The sequence below is a fragment of the Rhinichthys klamathensis genome, unplaced genomic scaffold, assembly GCF_029890125.1.
Source record: "Rhinichthys klamathensis goyatoka isolate OS25496 unplaced genomic scaffold, OSU_Roscu_1.1 h1tg000285l_1, whole genome shotgun sequence".
NCBI classification, from domain to species: domain Eukaryota; kingdom Metazoa; phylum Chordata; class Actinopteri; order Cypriniformes; family Leuciscidae; genus Rhinichthys; species Rhinichthys klamathensis.
In genome coordinates this window covers 398,405-413,455 of record NW_026606804.1, presented here as the reverse complement: position 1 = coordinate 413,455, position 15,051 = coordinate 398,405, and the positions used below count along the sequence as shown (strand labels likewise).

The window sequence follows — 15,051 nt, the reverse complement described above, 5'->3', positions numbered from 1 at the left end:
ATAGTTTAGGGGCCGCAACTGAAAAGGCTCGATCTCCCCTATTTTTAAGCCTTTCTCTAGGGACAGCCAAGAGCATGCAATCTGCCGACCTAAGCGACCTCAATGGAGCATGTTTTTGTATAAGTTCAGAGAGGTAGGTCGGGGCTAGACCATTTAAGGATTTATATGCAAACACTAAAATTTTAAACTCAATCCTAAAATGTACTGGAAGCCAGTGAAGGGAGGCCAGTATAGGAGAAATGTGATCACGTTTACGTAAACCTTTTAATAGTCTACCCATTCTGCACCAACTGCAGGCGTAAGAGAGATGCCTGGCTGACACCAGCATAGAGGGCATTACAATAGTCCAATCTAGAGGAGATAAAAACATGTATAACTCTTTCAAAGTCTTTGAATGACAACAAAGGTTTCACTTTAGATAAGAGCCTTAACTGATAAAAACTGGCTTTAACCACAGAATTTATCTGTTTTTCAAGTTTAAAATCACTGTCCATGATTACTCCCAAGTTTTTAACCGATGATTTAACGTACGGAAGTAAGGAACCCAATTCTGTGGCCAATTCCACAGCTTCACATGACATCAAGCTGCTGGACTTTAGTTGTGGAGACAGATGCCTACAGATGCTTTGCATTACTACAGAACACACTTCTGATGATCAACCAAAAGGGAATTTGTTTGTATTGGAACTTTTTAAGGTTTAAGTGTCAGTCCAAATCCGATTTTTGTGCATATCCGATTGAAATCCGATCAGAATTAGCTAATGTGAACAGCAAAAAATCACATGAAATGTGACTTTTACAAATTCATTACAAGCTACATCCATATGTGGTTTGCAATCCGAATCGCATTCCTGGAAATCTGTTTCAGTCTGACTGCTCTGATCGGATTTCGCGTTGTTTATGTGACTTTCTCACGCCACGTAAAATGTAAACGTCAGACGTTGTTATAGGAAACATACTGAAAGTCGCTGCCGAAACAAGGCGGTGTTGTTGCAAAGTGCCGGACGAGCAGAAAATGAAAATATGACGGAGACGACAGCAGGAATAAAGCCATGCATCCCAGCCTACAGTTCTACCGCTGACTCAGAAGTGAAGACGTATACAGTCTGGTCACCGTGATTTTGCCAAGTAAGACATGGGGCCTGTACCATGAAGCCGGTTTAGGTGGCTAGCCAGCTATGTTTCAGCTTAGTTTCCGCCAACCCTGGGTTTTAGGTACTATGAAAGTAGCTCGGCTTTAATCGGTGTTCGTTGCCATGGTACCTTACACTGCACGGCTAACCTGCTCCGGGGCAGGTTAAGTTCTGGATTCGAGATCTCAGACTGAAGTTTGACCAATCAGCTGTGAGCAAAGAAACATATAGGTGACGTAACTAATTCCCAGTGTTTGTTGCAATGGCTTTACATTTTCTTTCAAATCCTGTGGACATCTCAGCGCAAATTGTTAGACGAGCACATCGTAGAGAAAGAGTTTTTAGCCGGACAAAATCCCCTTGCCTTTTCTGATAGTGTAGGCTATGAAAGATACAGATATTCTGCGGAAGGAATATCTTATCTTTGCGAACTTCTTGAGCCGCACATAAATAATTTAACACATCGAATTCATGCACTTACTGTACCATAAATGGTATTGCGTTGCGTTTTTTTTGCAAGTGGTAGCCTACATACTTGCACGATCGGTGATGCACAGAATCTAGGGAAAAACACGCTTTGTAGAACCATTCGCAAGGTGGTCCTCGCTCTGCAGGAGTACATTAATAGTTTAATAGTGTTCCCCAGACATTTATTGACCATGTCCATAAGAGAGGGTTTTTATAAAATTGCCGGTAAAATATATTGATAGGGTGACATCACGTTTTTTTTTTCTTTCAAAAAGTAAATTTCACAAATGTACTATATAATACAGTACATGTTAAGCATTATTTTAATCTTATGATAGGATTCCCTATAGAGTCATTGGAGCAATAGCCTGCACACATGTTGCAATCTCCACTTCTCTAGGAGAACATGAGGCAGATTATGTTAATAGAAAGTCTTTTCACAGCCTTAATGTTCAGGTAGAGATTATGTGAACATGTGAAATTATTATTTTCTGTGAGATGAATCTTTAAATTAATAGTAAAATTAACAGATAACAATCTACTTTCCGTGAGTATGTTGTGTCAGCGCTTTGAGGAAAGCTAGTTAAATTTGGTACAGTACAAAACACTGTTAATTTGAATTGGGACAGCAAAACCTACACAATAACCCCCTATCATGACCCTCATGTGTCAGTAAAATCATAGTAAAAGTTAGAGATGATCTTTGGCATCCTAAAGGCACGTTTCAACTGTCTTCGGAGCTTAAGAGTCACATGGGCATCACAGATAGTGTCTGCATGTGCCATTCTGCACAATATAGCCACCATAGAAAGGAGCCAGAACCACCACAGAAATCTTCTCCCCGATGAAACTGGGGGGGGGTTACTACCACGAGTTACTATCTTGAGGCCACGAGTTACTTATCTTGAGGCCACGAGATAGTTATAATACATTTTTTGGACAAAGTGGGACTAGGGGGGCTCCGTATAAACTAGCATAATATGTGGGTTTTTTTTTTTATTTTTAATAAGGATCAAGTAATAAGAAAAAGCCTTTGGCAGCGGGTCCACACGTATGGTCAATCATTGTACTGCAATAGACTTTTAAAGAGAGAATGTCTGGTTGGAAATGTAATGGATGGAAAGGATCCTGTGCTGGCAGGGAGACGTTCCTGATGACTTCCACCATAAGGAGATGTTAAGGAATTAATGGGGTGAAACATCTAGAGTATAGAAAAGGAAGGGTAATCCAATTTTTTTTTATTAGGACAGGGCAAATGAACAAGTATTTTGATATATTCTAAAAGGTTGATTATTTTTTTTTTTTTTTTTTTAAGAAATGAATACTTTTATTCTGCAAGGATACATTACATTTACCACAAGGTCAAAAGTGATAGTAAAGAAACAAATATGTTACAAAAGCTTTCCATTTCAAATAAATGCTGCTCTTTTGAACTTTATATTAATCAAAGAAAAAAGCAGCAACATTGACCTGGTAGCCTACATTACACGGTTTTATTGAACTCTTTCCAGGCAAACATACGAGTCTTCAGACAAACCATGGTATAAAATGATTTAGCTAGTGCTTGAATGAATAAAACCAAAAAATATTTATTGGTTATATGAGTTGCCTTTCGGTTTAATTTCATAAACTACTAGAGGTTTTGTTCCTGCAAGAGGGCAGTGCACTTGTAGTGTAGTTCTGCTGCCATCTAGTGTTGGCTTGAATCATGGATTTGAGTCAAATGTCCAAACAAATGCTTGTTTTCTCTAACAGTGTTATTGTATTTTTCAAACGCCTATAGTTCAAACCCCTCTTAAATCAGAATACTATTTGTAAATTCTTTCATGTAAGCTAAAATTCAGTCAACTAATGAAGATATATCCAGTGGCGGTTCTAGCCCATTTCAACTGGGGGGGGCAAGCTGGGGCCAGTTGTACTGTTAGAGGGGCCAGTTACATTTAGACCTTATTGTTGTCATATCATTTTCTGCACTGCTGCAGGCATTAACAGGCAAAATACCGTGTTTATAATCATTCAACAATGTATTTGCATTTCCATTATATTTTTACATTTGCATTACATATTCAGTATTAGTCACAGTAACTGTAATAGACATGATGTCCTTCTTTCTCTTCATTTTGAGAACTATAGAGCAAAAGCAATGGGGACCAAGAAGCTTATTAATTCATTTACTGAAAATAACTGACTTGATATGTCTAACCGTTTACAGGGTTCCTGCACACTTTTTAAAGTAAAATTTAAGGCTTTTTAAGACCTAAAGAAATCAAAATTAATACCGTACATTAGGGGTGTGCAATATTGACAAAAATATATTTCAATATTTTCAACATTTTGTTAATAATTAGATAATATTTTACTGATTGTGTTTATGTGCTGGTGCCATGGCTGGTTTAGGCCTGTTGTTGACAGCTGACTCACGAAGATATTAATATTTTTCATATTCTATGCAGCTGTAGAGGGAGTCATTCATTCAAACGATTTGTTCAAACGGCTGATTTATTCGGGAAAGCAGCAAGTGATTCGTTCAAAACGCGGATTTCAGTCAATAAATCATCGCTGTGTTGCATTGAGACTCACTACGGTTTCATTATGAAATTCTAGTGGGCGAAATAAAGGGAAAACAAACAATATTGACAATAGTGTGTCTAAAAAGTAACTCCCAATGTTAACTTATTGTTAATTTAACTGTTGTATAACATAAATATCACACTTGCAATTGTGCACGGGAAAACGACACTCTTGCTGATGTGATATTCTAATATAAGAACATAATATGATATAAATATAAGACAAAAACTAATTTGGGGACATAGCCTACCTATGAACTGCACACAGCAGTGAAAGGACGATAGACAAATGCTATGTCAGCTCACAGTGCCTCGTACATAGTTAAAAGAATGATTACAATATCATAATAGACAATACACATCGCACACCCCATACGCACATATAGAATGAACTTACAACTGAACTGACATTTACCCCATTTACCAACTTTCTTCTTCTCTCCTCTCTCGCGTGCAGGAGACAGGCGTTATTCTGCCATATATCTGGCAAACCCTCCACCCAGGAGGCGGCAGTAACTGTTTCTGAACAGATCCATTCCCGCATTTAATTTAGAGAGTGAGAAAGGCATTACGTCTGATTGGCTGATACTCGATTTAGTGGGCGGGGTCAGATGAACTGACAGATGATTGACAGCAGCGCCGACCATCAGATGGTTATTGTGTACATAAACTTTGATCAGTGCTCGTCAGGGTTATGGCTGCTCTGATCAAACTCGTCTCGCCGTGGAGATTTCACCGATTCACCCGGTAAGAACTTTATTACAAATGTGATGTGTGAAACATGTGCGTTTATTTCGAGCAGCTTCAGACCAGATCGACGCTTATATTATTATAATCTGCTGATGTAACGTTACTTATATCATTGTTATGGACATAACTGTGTACATCATCTTGTGTTATGCCATAGAAATAGTCCTGTAACGTTACCTTGTGTTTACCTTTACCTTGTGTTCGCTCTGACCTTTACCTACGGTGTCACACCTTCACCTCTCACACACTTTACACACAGGCGCGCGCGCACACACTCATAATGCACGCGCATTCATATTGGACCCTGAAGTCTAGTTCCGACTGTGCTTTGCCTAAACTGTGCTATGTTTATTATGTATGTCCAGAGCGAGTAGAGCTGCATTGATACCGTGTGTTCAGCTGCACAGCACCGCTTCAGTTATGGGAGCTTCAGTGGAAGATTTCAACACGGCCAAAGAAAAACTGGGCACTTTGAAAAATGATCCAGGGAATCAAGTCAAACTCAAGATCTATGCGCTGTTTAAACAGGTGAGAAACTGATCAATAACGCCCTGCTCTTGACTGACATAGCTTCAGTAATGGGACAGAAAAAGGCTATAGCCTAACTAAAAAAAAAGTATTAAACGGTTATGCATCAGGGATTCATTTGTTTGTTTTTCAATTTCCTGCTTTTTCCATTTCTCGTGAAATGTGTGTTTCCATAAACTACTGTTCAAAAGTTTGGTGTCAGTAAGATTGTTTTAGTTTTTTGTTGTTTTAGAAACTAATTATTTTATTCAGCAATGATGCATTCAAATTGATCTAAAGTGACATTTATAATGTTACAAAAGATTTATATTTCAAATAAATGCTGTTCTTATGAACTTTATATTAATCAAAGGATCCTGGAAAAAAACGTGTCATGGTTTTCAAGCAGCAAAAACTACAACATTGATAAGAAGAATCATTAGTAATAATTGAGCAGCTACAATAATAATAAGGCTATTTGAACTAAGTGTAGATATGGCATATTTTTTAGTGATAGATGCTATTTACACACACACAAGTTTAAATAGCAATAGATGTTCTATTTATACAATGTAGAAAATAGCAATATTTTCTTTGCAATAAGACTAAATAGTAGTTAGATGTTATATTTACTCATAAACACAGGCAAATACTATATGCACCCCAGTGTTGTTGTACATTAAAAGGTATGCAATAATAACATAGAGTGTAAATTATTATATTTATTAAAATTATTAAATAGATGGTGCCTTATTGGGACAATAAATCCCTCCCTACACCAACCCTGACTGATACACACTTTATTATTAGACACTTTATTTCCACTTTTTGAATATTTTCTTTATTTTTATTCGAAATATTTCAATCTGACGTGTAATGGGGGAAAAAGGAGTAGAGCAAGTTCGGCAAAAGGCGGTTTCGAGCTCGGGTCGATTTGCGTCAACTTTCCCTAAAACTATTGCTACTGTTGTTATTCAAGCGTCTCCAGTAATTTTGTCTGGCCCAATCAGACGCCAGTGGGCGGAGTTAGTGGAAAAAGCCACTCCATAATAATAATTGAGGATCAAATCATCATATTAGAGTGATTTCTGAAGGATCATGTGACACTGAAGACTGGAGTAATGATGCTGAAAATTCAGCTTTGATCACAGGAATAAATTACACTTTACTATATATTCACATAGAAAACAGGTATTTTAAATTGTAATATTATTTCCCAAAAGTACAGTAGTTCTGATCAACTAAATGCAGCCTCAGTGAGCAGAAGAGATGTTTTCAAATGTTACCGACCCCAAACTTTTGAATGGTTTGAATTTGCTGTTGACGTATCATGGTTGTGACCGAAGGTTTAAGACCAATCCATGGTGATTTTCAGTGTACTTTATCTGGCTATTATCAATTGAATTAATTGCTGTAGGCATACATTTAATGAAACTAAACCTATTAGTAAAAGTTTTCGTTGACATCCTCTAGTTTTTCCCCCTCTCTCATTTCTGTTTTGTAAACGCTCAGGCCACACAAGGACCCTGCAACAGCCCCAAACCCGGCATGCTGGACTTTGTGAACAAAGCGAAATGGGACGCATGGAAGAGTCTGGGGTCCGTGTCACAGGTGACAGCAACATTCATGAGTTCTGTCTTTTATTTTTCACTAAAGACCAAATTAAAGTTACAATTTGGGATCAGCTTTTCATGTATTACTACAGGTTTAAATGTGTAATTAATTACAAAACCAATTATTTTATTGATAATGTAAAAAAAAAAAAAAAAAAAAAAAACAGGGTTTTAAAAACTTAACTTTATTTTAAGGTGATGTAGTTACATTGTACTTACACAAGTATGTACTGATTAATATTAAAATCAACTACATGTACTTACTGTAGAGTTATGATTAGGGTTAGTTGCTTGTAATTATGCATCATTTACTGTTATTACTATAGTAAGTACATGTAGTAACTACGTCACATTAAAATAAAGTTTTACCAATAACAGTAATACAATTTTTATTGTATAAATATTTTGTATTCATTTTAATGTAACTCACATACACGCTCATACAGAACAAGTCAATAAAAGGAGCAGTGATATTATAATAGTCTTAAGTTATAGTCTTGTTATGGATTTTTATGTGCTATGCTCATTTTTAAAAAAGCTTTTAAAAATATTTCTATTTATCTTTCATTTTGGTCACTTTTTACCTTTTTATAAAAACATTTTATTTAATTTTGGACACTTTTTATTAGCTTTTGTCATTTTTATCAGATTTTTTTTTTTTTAAAAGAAGAAAAAAAGATATATATAATGGTTATTTATTATTTATTTTTAAATCTATAAAAAGTGACCAAAATTAAATAGAAATGTTTTTTTATAAAAAGCTAAAAAGTGACCAAAATGAAAGATAAATAGAAATATTTTTAAAAGCTTTTTAAAAATGAGCATAGCACATAAAAATCCATAACAATTTTAAATAAGACTATTATAATATCACCGCTCCTTTTATTGACTTGCACTTTATTGCTCTTTATGAGTGTGTATGTGAGTTACATTCAAATTAATACAAAATATTTATGATAATTCTGTTTTGATAATTTTATTACTTCATATATATATGTCTATATCTTTAATGTTGGTCAGAGGACAAGGTTCAGGCTTGGACCTGATCGCCCTGCAGACCTCTAAATAAAGCCTGTGCACGTGAACCGCTCGATCATGTGATCCTCGTGTGCTTCATGTGTCAGGAGGAGGCCAGGCAGCAGTACGTGGATCTCATCGAGTCTCTGGTGGGATCAGAAGCTCCTGCTGTGTCCGCGCAGACGACCGGGAGCTCGAAGGCCTTCCAGACCCTGCTGGTCACCACAGAGAACAACATCACCACCATACGCCTCAACAGACCTGGGAAGAAAAACGCCATCACTGTAGAGGTCACAACGCACACATCGCACAGGAGAAAACTCAGTTTTTACATTTTGGGGGGTTTCAAACTAATACATCAGTTGTCTGAGGACAACGGTCATATTATACATGAATAATTGACTGAAGAATGCAACGATTGACCAATCAAAAGTATTCCAGAGAGTCGTGTAATAATGACAACATTTAAACATTACTATCTATTATTGTCATTAGCTTAGCAGTGTTGTTTTGATATTATTGATATGCTATTTTAGTTTTTATTCATATTTTTATTAGGGCTGTCAAATGATTAATCACGATTAATCACATCCAAAATAAAAGTTTTTTTTTACATAATATATGTGGGTGCACTGTGTATAATTATTTTGTATATATATAAATACACACACATGCATGTATATTTAAGAAAAAAATATTATTTATATATAAAATATTTATATATAATATAAATTATATATAAATCTATATACAGTATATACATGAAAATATTTCTTAAATATATACAAGCATGTGTATGTATTTATATATATATAAAATAATTATACACAGTGCACCCACATATATTATGTAAAAAAAACTTTTATTTTGGATGTGATTAATCACGATTAATCATTTGACAGCCCTAATTGTTATATTTTGTGTTGTGATTTAAAATGTTAGTAATTTTGTCTATGTAGCTTTTATTTATTTGTTTATTTACATTAAGTTAAACTAAATGAAAATAAGAAATGTTGACTCAACTAGCTAAAATAAATATTTTATTTTATCACACAAAATGTTAGCAGTGTTACTTTGATATTATCCGTATACTATTGTAGTATTTATTAATATTTTAATTAAGCTTTTAGTTTTATGTTTTTATTCAAATTTTAGTTTAAGTTTTGGCAATTGTGTTATATGCTTATGTAATTTTTATTTTTTATTTATTATTTATTTTAGTATTTCTATTTAGCTTCGGTGTAAACTTTTATGTCAGTTAGTCGCCAAGGCAGCATTTCTAATTTTAATTGAATTAAATTTTTTACTTATATTTGTTGTATTCCAGCTTAATTTGAATTAACAAAATCATTTTTTCTGGTTTTACTCAACAGTAACAACACTGATGCTTAGACATTTGTAAAAAAAAAAGTTATTTTTTTGCCTCCTGTAGATGTACAACGAGCTGATTGAAGCTTTGGATCTGGCTGGAAAAGACGATTCTGTCATTACAGTGATGACAGGTGAAGTACTCTGCTTTACCTTTCACACATCATCATGAGATTCAGCGTTTGCAGATCATCTCTCACCCTCCTCTCTCTGACTCTAAAGGTAACGGGGATTATTACTGCAGCGGAAACGACCTGAACAACTTTACGAAGATCCCTGAGGGTGGAGTGGAGGACATGGCTAAACAATCTGGGGAGTTGCTGAGGTAAAGTCTATTTTGCTTTATTGGAAATTGAAACCAGTTTATACTCGTGTTTAGCTTTAGCTTGATGGACACGTGTGCTTGTGTTGTTTTAGGAGGTACGTGAATGCGTACATTGACTTCCCCAAACCTCTGATCGGAGTGATAAACGGACCGGCGGTGGGGGTATCAGTCACCCTGTTGGGACTGTTTGATGTTGTTTATGCCACAGAGAGGGTGAGCTGATTTCGTCAGTATATCAATAATGTCTGTCTATATATCTATCTGTATTTTGGCTCACACCTCCCCATTTGTTGTGTGTGTGTGTAGGCGACGTTTCACACACCCTTCAGTCAGTTGGGTCAGAGTCCGGAGGGCTGCTCTTCATATCTGTTCCCCAAAATTATGGGCACAGCAAAGGTATGGATATCCACACAAAGAAAACTTGAGATTAATCGGTTGACTACTAAAAATATTGTGATGATAAATTGCATTTCATTATTTGAATCGACTGACAGCACAGCACTGATGTACACAGGGCTGCATGATTTGGGGGAAAATGTGATTGCAATTTTTCGGATAAAACCTGTATTTGCGATTTTAAAATGCAGAGAGAAAAAAAAAGCTCCAGATTTGTTGTGCTTGTTTGTAGGGCTACAAAAGTTGGCAAATATGTTATGATTCATATGACTATAATATTACTAAATAAAATAAACACAATAAGAAATATTTGTGTATTTTAACTTTTAATTGAAATATATATATATATACAGGTAAAACTCGGAAAATTAGAATATCGTGCAAAAGTTAATTTATTTCAGTAATTCAACTTAAAAGGTGAAACTAATATATTATTATATAGACTCATTATGCAAAGTGAGATATTTCAAGCCTTTATTTGTTATAATTTTGATGATTATGGCTTACAGCTATGAAAACCTTTTCACAATATTCTAATTTTGACTTTGGGGTTTTCATAAGCTGTACGCCATAATCATCAAAATTATAAAAAATAAAGGCTTGAAATATCTCACCTTGCATGTAATGAGTCTATATAATATATTAGTTTCACCTTTTAAGTTGAATTACTGAAATAAATAAACTTTTGCACGATATTCTAATTTTTCGAGTTTCACCTGTGTGTGTGTGTGTGTGTGTGTGTGTGTATATATATATATATATATATGTATATGTGTATATTTTTATTTTTTTATTTTTTTTATATAATTATTTTATTGCTCAACTGTAAAATTAAAATGCTAATACTTATGGGTGTTTCCAGGTTTATTTATTCGATTCCAGGTTTTCTGGAATCGACTCCCGTCAAAACAATCTCAGGAATAATACAAGATTTCAGTCGTTAAATAATTTATTTTTCACCTGACACAAAACCTTATTAAAACAACACGCTTTTAGCGTGACTGTCCAATTTAGCGATGACTTGATGAATAGCTATCAACGTTCCTGCCTACCTGTTGCCCATACCCAATTATACTGAGGGAAAAGTCACGAAAACAGCCGTGGTCGAATATAAACAAAAAGGTATACTTTAATGAATTCATCTTATTATAATGGTCAGGTGATGGTGCTAAACACACATTATCAATATGTCTTAAAAGGTGCTTGGACAGGAGAGTTAAAGATACTTAAAATGAATGCAATACATACAGCTGGCATGGAGGTTTGCATAATAACAAACTAAAGTCACTATGACTCTTGTCTGTTTCTAAAGTAAGCTACATTTAATGTATGTGTTTCAGCGACAGCTCTCTGATGTAATACGTCAGTGTCCGAATTCCTCGCTTCGCTTCGTTCACTCCTTGCTTATATAGTGCACTCAACTGCCATGCACTATATAGGGATTAGAGAATCAGTAAACAAGTGAGCGATTTGGGACACAGCAACAGAAATTACACGCTTCTCCACAGTTTTCTGTATGACTCCTCTGTGTCCTTTCTCTCCAGGCTAGTGAGATGCTGTTGTTTAATAAGAAGCTGACGGCCACACAGGCCTGTGAAGTGGGTCTGGTGACTGAGGTCTTTCCTGAAAGCTCCTTCCAGAGCGAAGTGTGGACCAGACTGAAGGCCTACGCCAAACTGCCCAGGAACGTAAGTGCTCAGACTGCTGCATATGTGATATAGGGTACAAAAGGGCTAAAGGAGCACCAGGGTAAAAGACGCCTTTGATTTTATTTTCCTTTAACCTGTTAAGTGTCACCCCCCTTTTTTTGAATAAACATGAAAATGCACATTTCGAACTTAAATGGTTGTAATTCAAGAATGCTTTGGAATATAGACGTAAGATTGGTCTCGTTTTAAAGAAGATATTTGGCAGATTCTTGTAGAATTGAAATAAATTAAGAAAGTGAAACAGAAAAAAAGTTATAGAAGTTTGAGTTTATGAAAATGTCCAATGTAAAAAAATATAATTATTCATATTTTATTTAAAATATATATTTTCAAAACCTGGGCTACTCTAAAACTGCAAAAAACTCAAAGCCAAAAATCTGAATAAGTTGTGTTTCAAATATTAGGTTGATATCTCAAAAAATGAGCTTTCAGTACGATTTTGTTTGGGCGCAGTACCAAACTTTCTCACTAGATGACAACCAGACTCCATTACTGCCCATATAAGGGCGCCTCCATTTCCATGTGTTTTGAGTGATCTGAACCATTATTTCCTAAATTTTCATACAGTTTATGAGGTAGACATCCTATTCAGAAGTAATATAAGAAGTTTGGCAGATTTTGATATGAATTCAACCTCTAAGAAACACATGAAAATAACAAGTATGTGCGTTATAGCTTCCTGCCACATCACAAATGGTGAATCTATACTTGTTTTCTTTATATATAAAAAAAAAAAAAAAAAAATCAGACCTTTTTTTCTAAAATAATTGAATGGATGCTATCTTTTGAACTCTTGGCATGAAAACAAACTGAGGTTTCTACCCTTCTTTCATGATTTTTCATGTTCATCACTATTTCAAAATAAAGGTCTTAACACGCCTTAGGAGTATGAAAATATTCTTGTTGCAAATTGATAAATATGCTTTTAAAATGTAGATTTTTGTAGAATCAATAAAATCATTGAATATATTCAGAAACAAAGGTCTTAACTATTTTTTAGTTTTGTACAAGGTAATTAAAGCAACAGTTTTTCAATAACGGAAGAATATGTAAAGTATGGTATTTGGGGTAAAAGGTACAATAATTAACATGATAATAAACAGCTGGCTGACTTTCCATTTGTTGACATGGTTAGATTCAGATGGTAAATGTCATATGTCAAATTATTATAATATTATATAATCATATAATAAAATATATGTATTTGTTACCACTGTAAATCTATATTAAATGATGGGATCTCCTTCAATGCTTTCAGAATCGTTACTTTTTAAAAATAATTTTGTTTCTATATTTTTTTAAATTAACATACTTGTCACAAAAGTCCAGTGAGGCGAGTTGCAGCTGAACTCATGTGCAGTTTTATTAAATACAAACTTGACTTGAACTAAACTTTAAACATGAAATCAACATGAACATAAACCTGGACTTGACTTGACAAACAGTGGTAACGGGGACAATACTAGACAAGAGACCAATGAAACGTTTCACACAAAATCTGTTGCTCCATCAATATCCAATACAAACATATATATTTTCTGCAAGCATACACTATGGCAGTAGTGAAAAGCAAAACATTTGATGGTCTGCCTTCAGACCTGTTGTACCCTACTAGTGTTAAAAAAATGACTTATCATTCTCAGGTAAAAGGATCATGCTGGATGAAAACTAAATTTGATCAAAAAGGCAATACATCTCACTTGTATTCTAAAACACTGCCGTCACATGTCTGCGCTCATCATGCTCATGTTCTTGCACCCCTTCAGGCTCTGGCTCTGTCGAAGCAGCTGATCCGCGGAGTGGAGAAAGAGAAACTTCACGCCGTGAACGACGCAGAGGTGGAGAGACTGGTGGAGCGCTGGCTCTCAGATGAATGCATGCAGGCCATCATGACCTTCTTCCAGGCCAAGTCTAAACTTTGAGGAGAGCCGCTCAATGAGGAGGATACAGCCTATCCAGGAGTTTCTACTGTTAATCCGACATGCTGCAAACAACAGAAAGACTAGCCAACTAATCTAAACATTGTTTGTTGTCCAAAATTATTGGATGATGTATTCATCATGAGACATTTTTATTAATTCCCGTCATATCATTTTAACTAGAAGACATGTAATATACAGTACCGCCTGTTTCATTTACTGTACCACCGGATGTGCACTTAGTAGGTTGTAACAGTCAGTGTCTTACTAATGTGAATTCATTTGTATAAAATAGTCACACTTTATAGTACGTGGCCTGCTATGTACTAACATTAAATACGAAACCATGGATTGACTGTGTAAAAGATTAAAGGACATTTTCTAGGAAAGTTCACACACTTATTGCTAATGAAAAGGGTTTAGTGTAAGTATGGTCGACATGTTAATTAAATGCAGGTACTTTAATTGTAATTACAAAGCACCAATATTATGTGCATATAATAAGTATATTGTATGTATCAAATGGTTAAGTACATAGTAGTTAATGCCACCTATTACAAAGCGTGACTTTATTCTTTTATCTGAGGGCCAAAATTCAGTGCTCTATACTGTATGTTCCATCTCAGATGTATGAATACGTTCAATAGTTTGTATAGTTTGTGACATTTTTGTCCTGAATACAGTTTTAAATAGAACCTGTGGTTTGTTTTTATCAATATACTACTTAATATGATAAAATATCACGTTTTTTAGACATGCACCATATTGTTTACTTGAAATACAGATGCAATGGTACTGTATATGACTATTAAAATCAACAACTACAATAGTATTACCCAAGGGCGAAATTGTCAATCACACATTGGGGGGGACAGCTGTGGAACTTTTTGTGTTGGCGCATGCACACATTTTTTTAATCAAAATAAAATAAAAGTCAGAGTCCGAATGTTTGTAATTGTATAACACAACAAGGAATTGTATTACATCTGATCGTCAAACCAACGTATAGCCTAGTCACAATGATTACAGCATCGGCATCAATTACAGGCCTGAATTGACAACAAGCGGTCAGTGATCTCTCTCTCTTATATTCTTCTATAAACATATAGTGGCTATAAACATTTTGATTAAATTACTGTTACAGGATATTTACCATTCATAGATAGCCTATGTGCCAAATGTCTGTCAATTTCCGCGCTCCTCCTAACTCTTCTTCTGTTTGGTTTTTCCTAACTCACTGACGATGCACAAGCTACTAAAGGGATAGGAAAACATG

The 15,051-nt window shown here is 35.0% G+C and overlaps 1 protein-coding gene across 2 annotated transcripts; it reads left to right on the top strand.

Annotated features, from left to right (window-relative positions):
• The first annotated feature begins 4,818 nt into the window (after positions 1-4,818).
• eci2 (enoyl-CoA delta isomerase 2) lies at positions 4,819-13,800 on the top strand. 2 transcript variants are annotated; one of them, XM_056269623.1, is made up of 10 exons: positions 4,819-4,918; positions 5,296-5,449; positions 6,941-7,039; positions 8,166-8,348; positions 9,491-9,560; positions 9,649-9,751; positions 9,844-9,964; positions 10,058-10,147; positions 11,692-11,835; positions 13,623-13,800. In XM_056269623.1, the coding sequence occupies exons 1-10, from the start codon at positions 4,866-4,868 to the stop codon at positions 13,776-13,778; spliced, it is 1,173 nt and encodes a 390-aa protein (XP_056125598.1). In that variant the 5' UTR covers positions 4,819-4,865; the 3' UTR covers positions 13,779-13,800. The 2 variants fall into 2 exon arrangements, with proteins under 2 accessions (XP_056125598.1, XP_056125597.1); XM_056269622.1 differs by having other exon boundaries at positions 4,827-4,918; positions 5,287-5,449.
• The last annotated feature ends 1,251 nt before the right edge of the window (positions 13,801-15,051 follow it).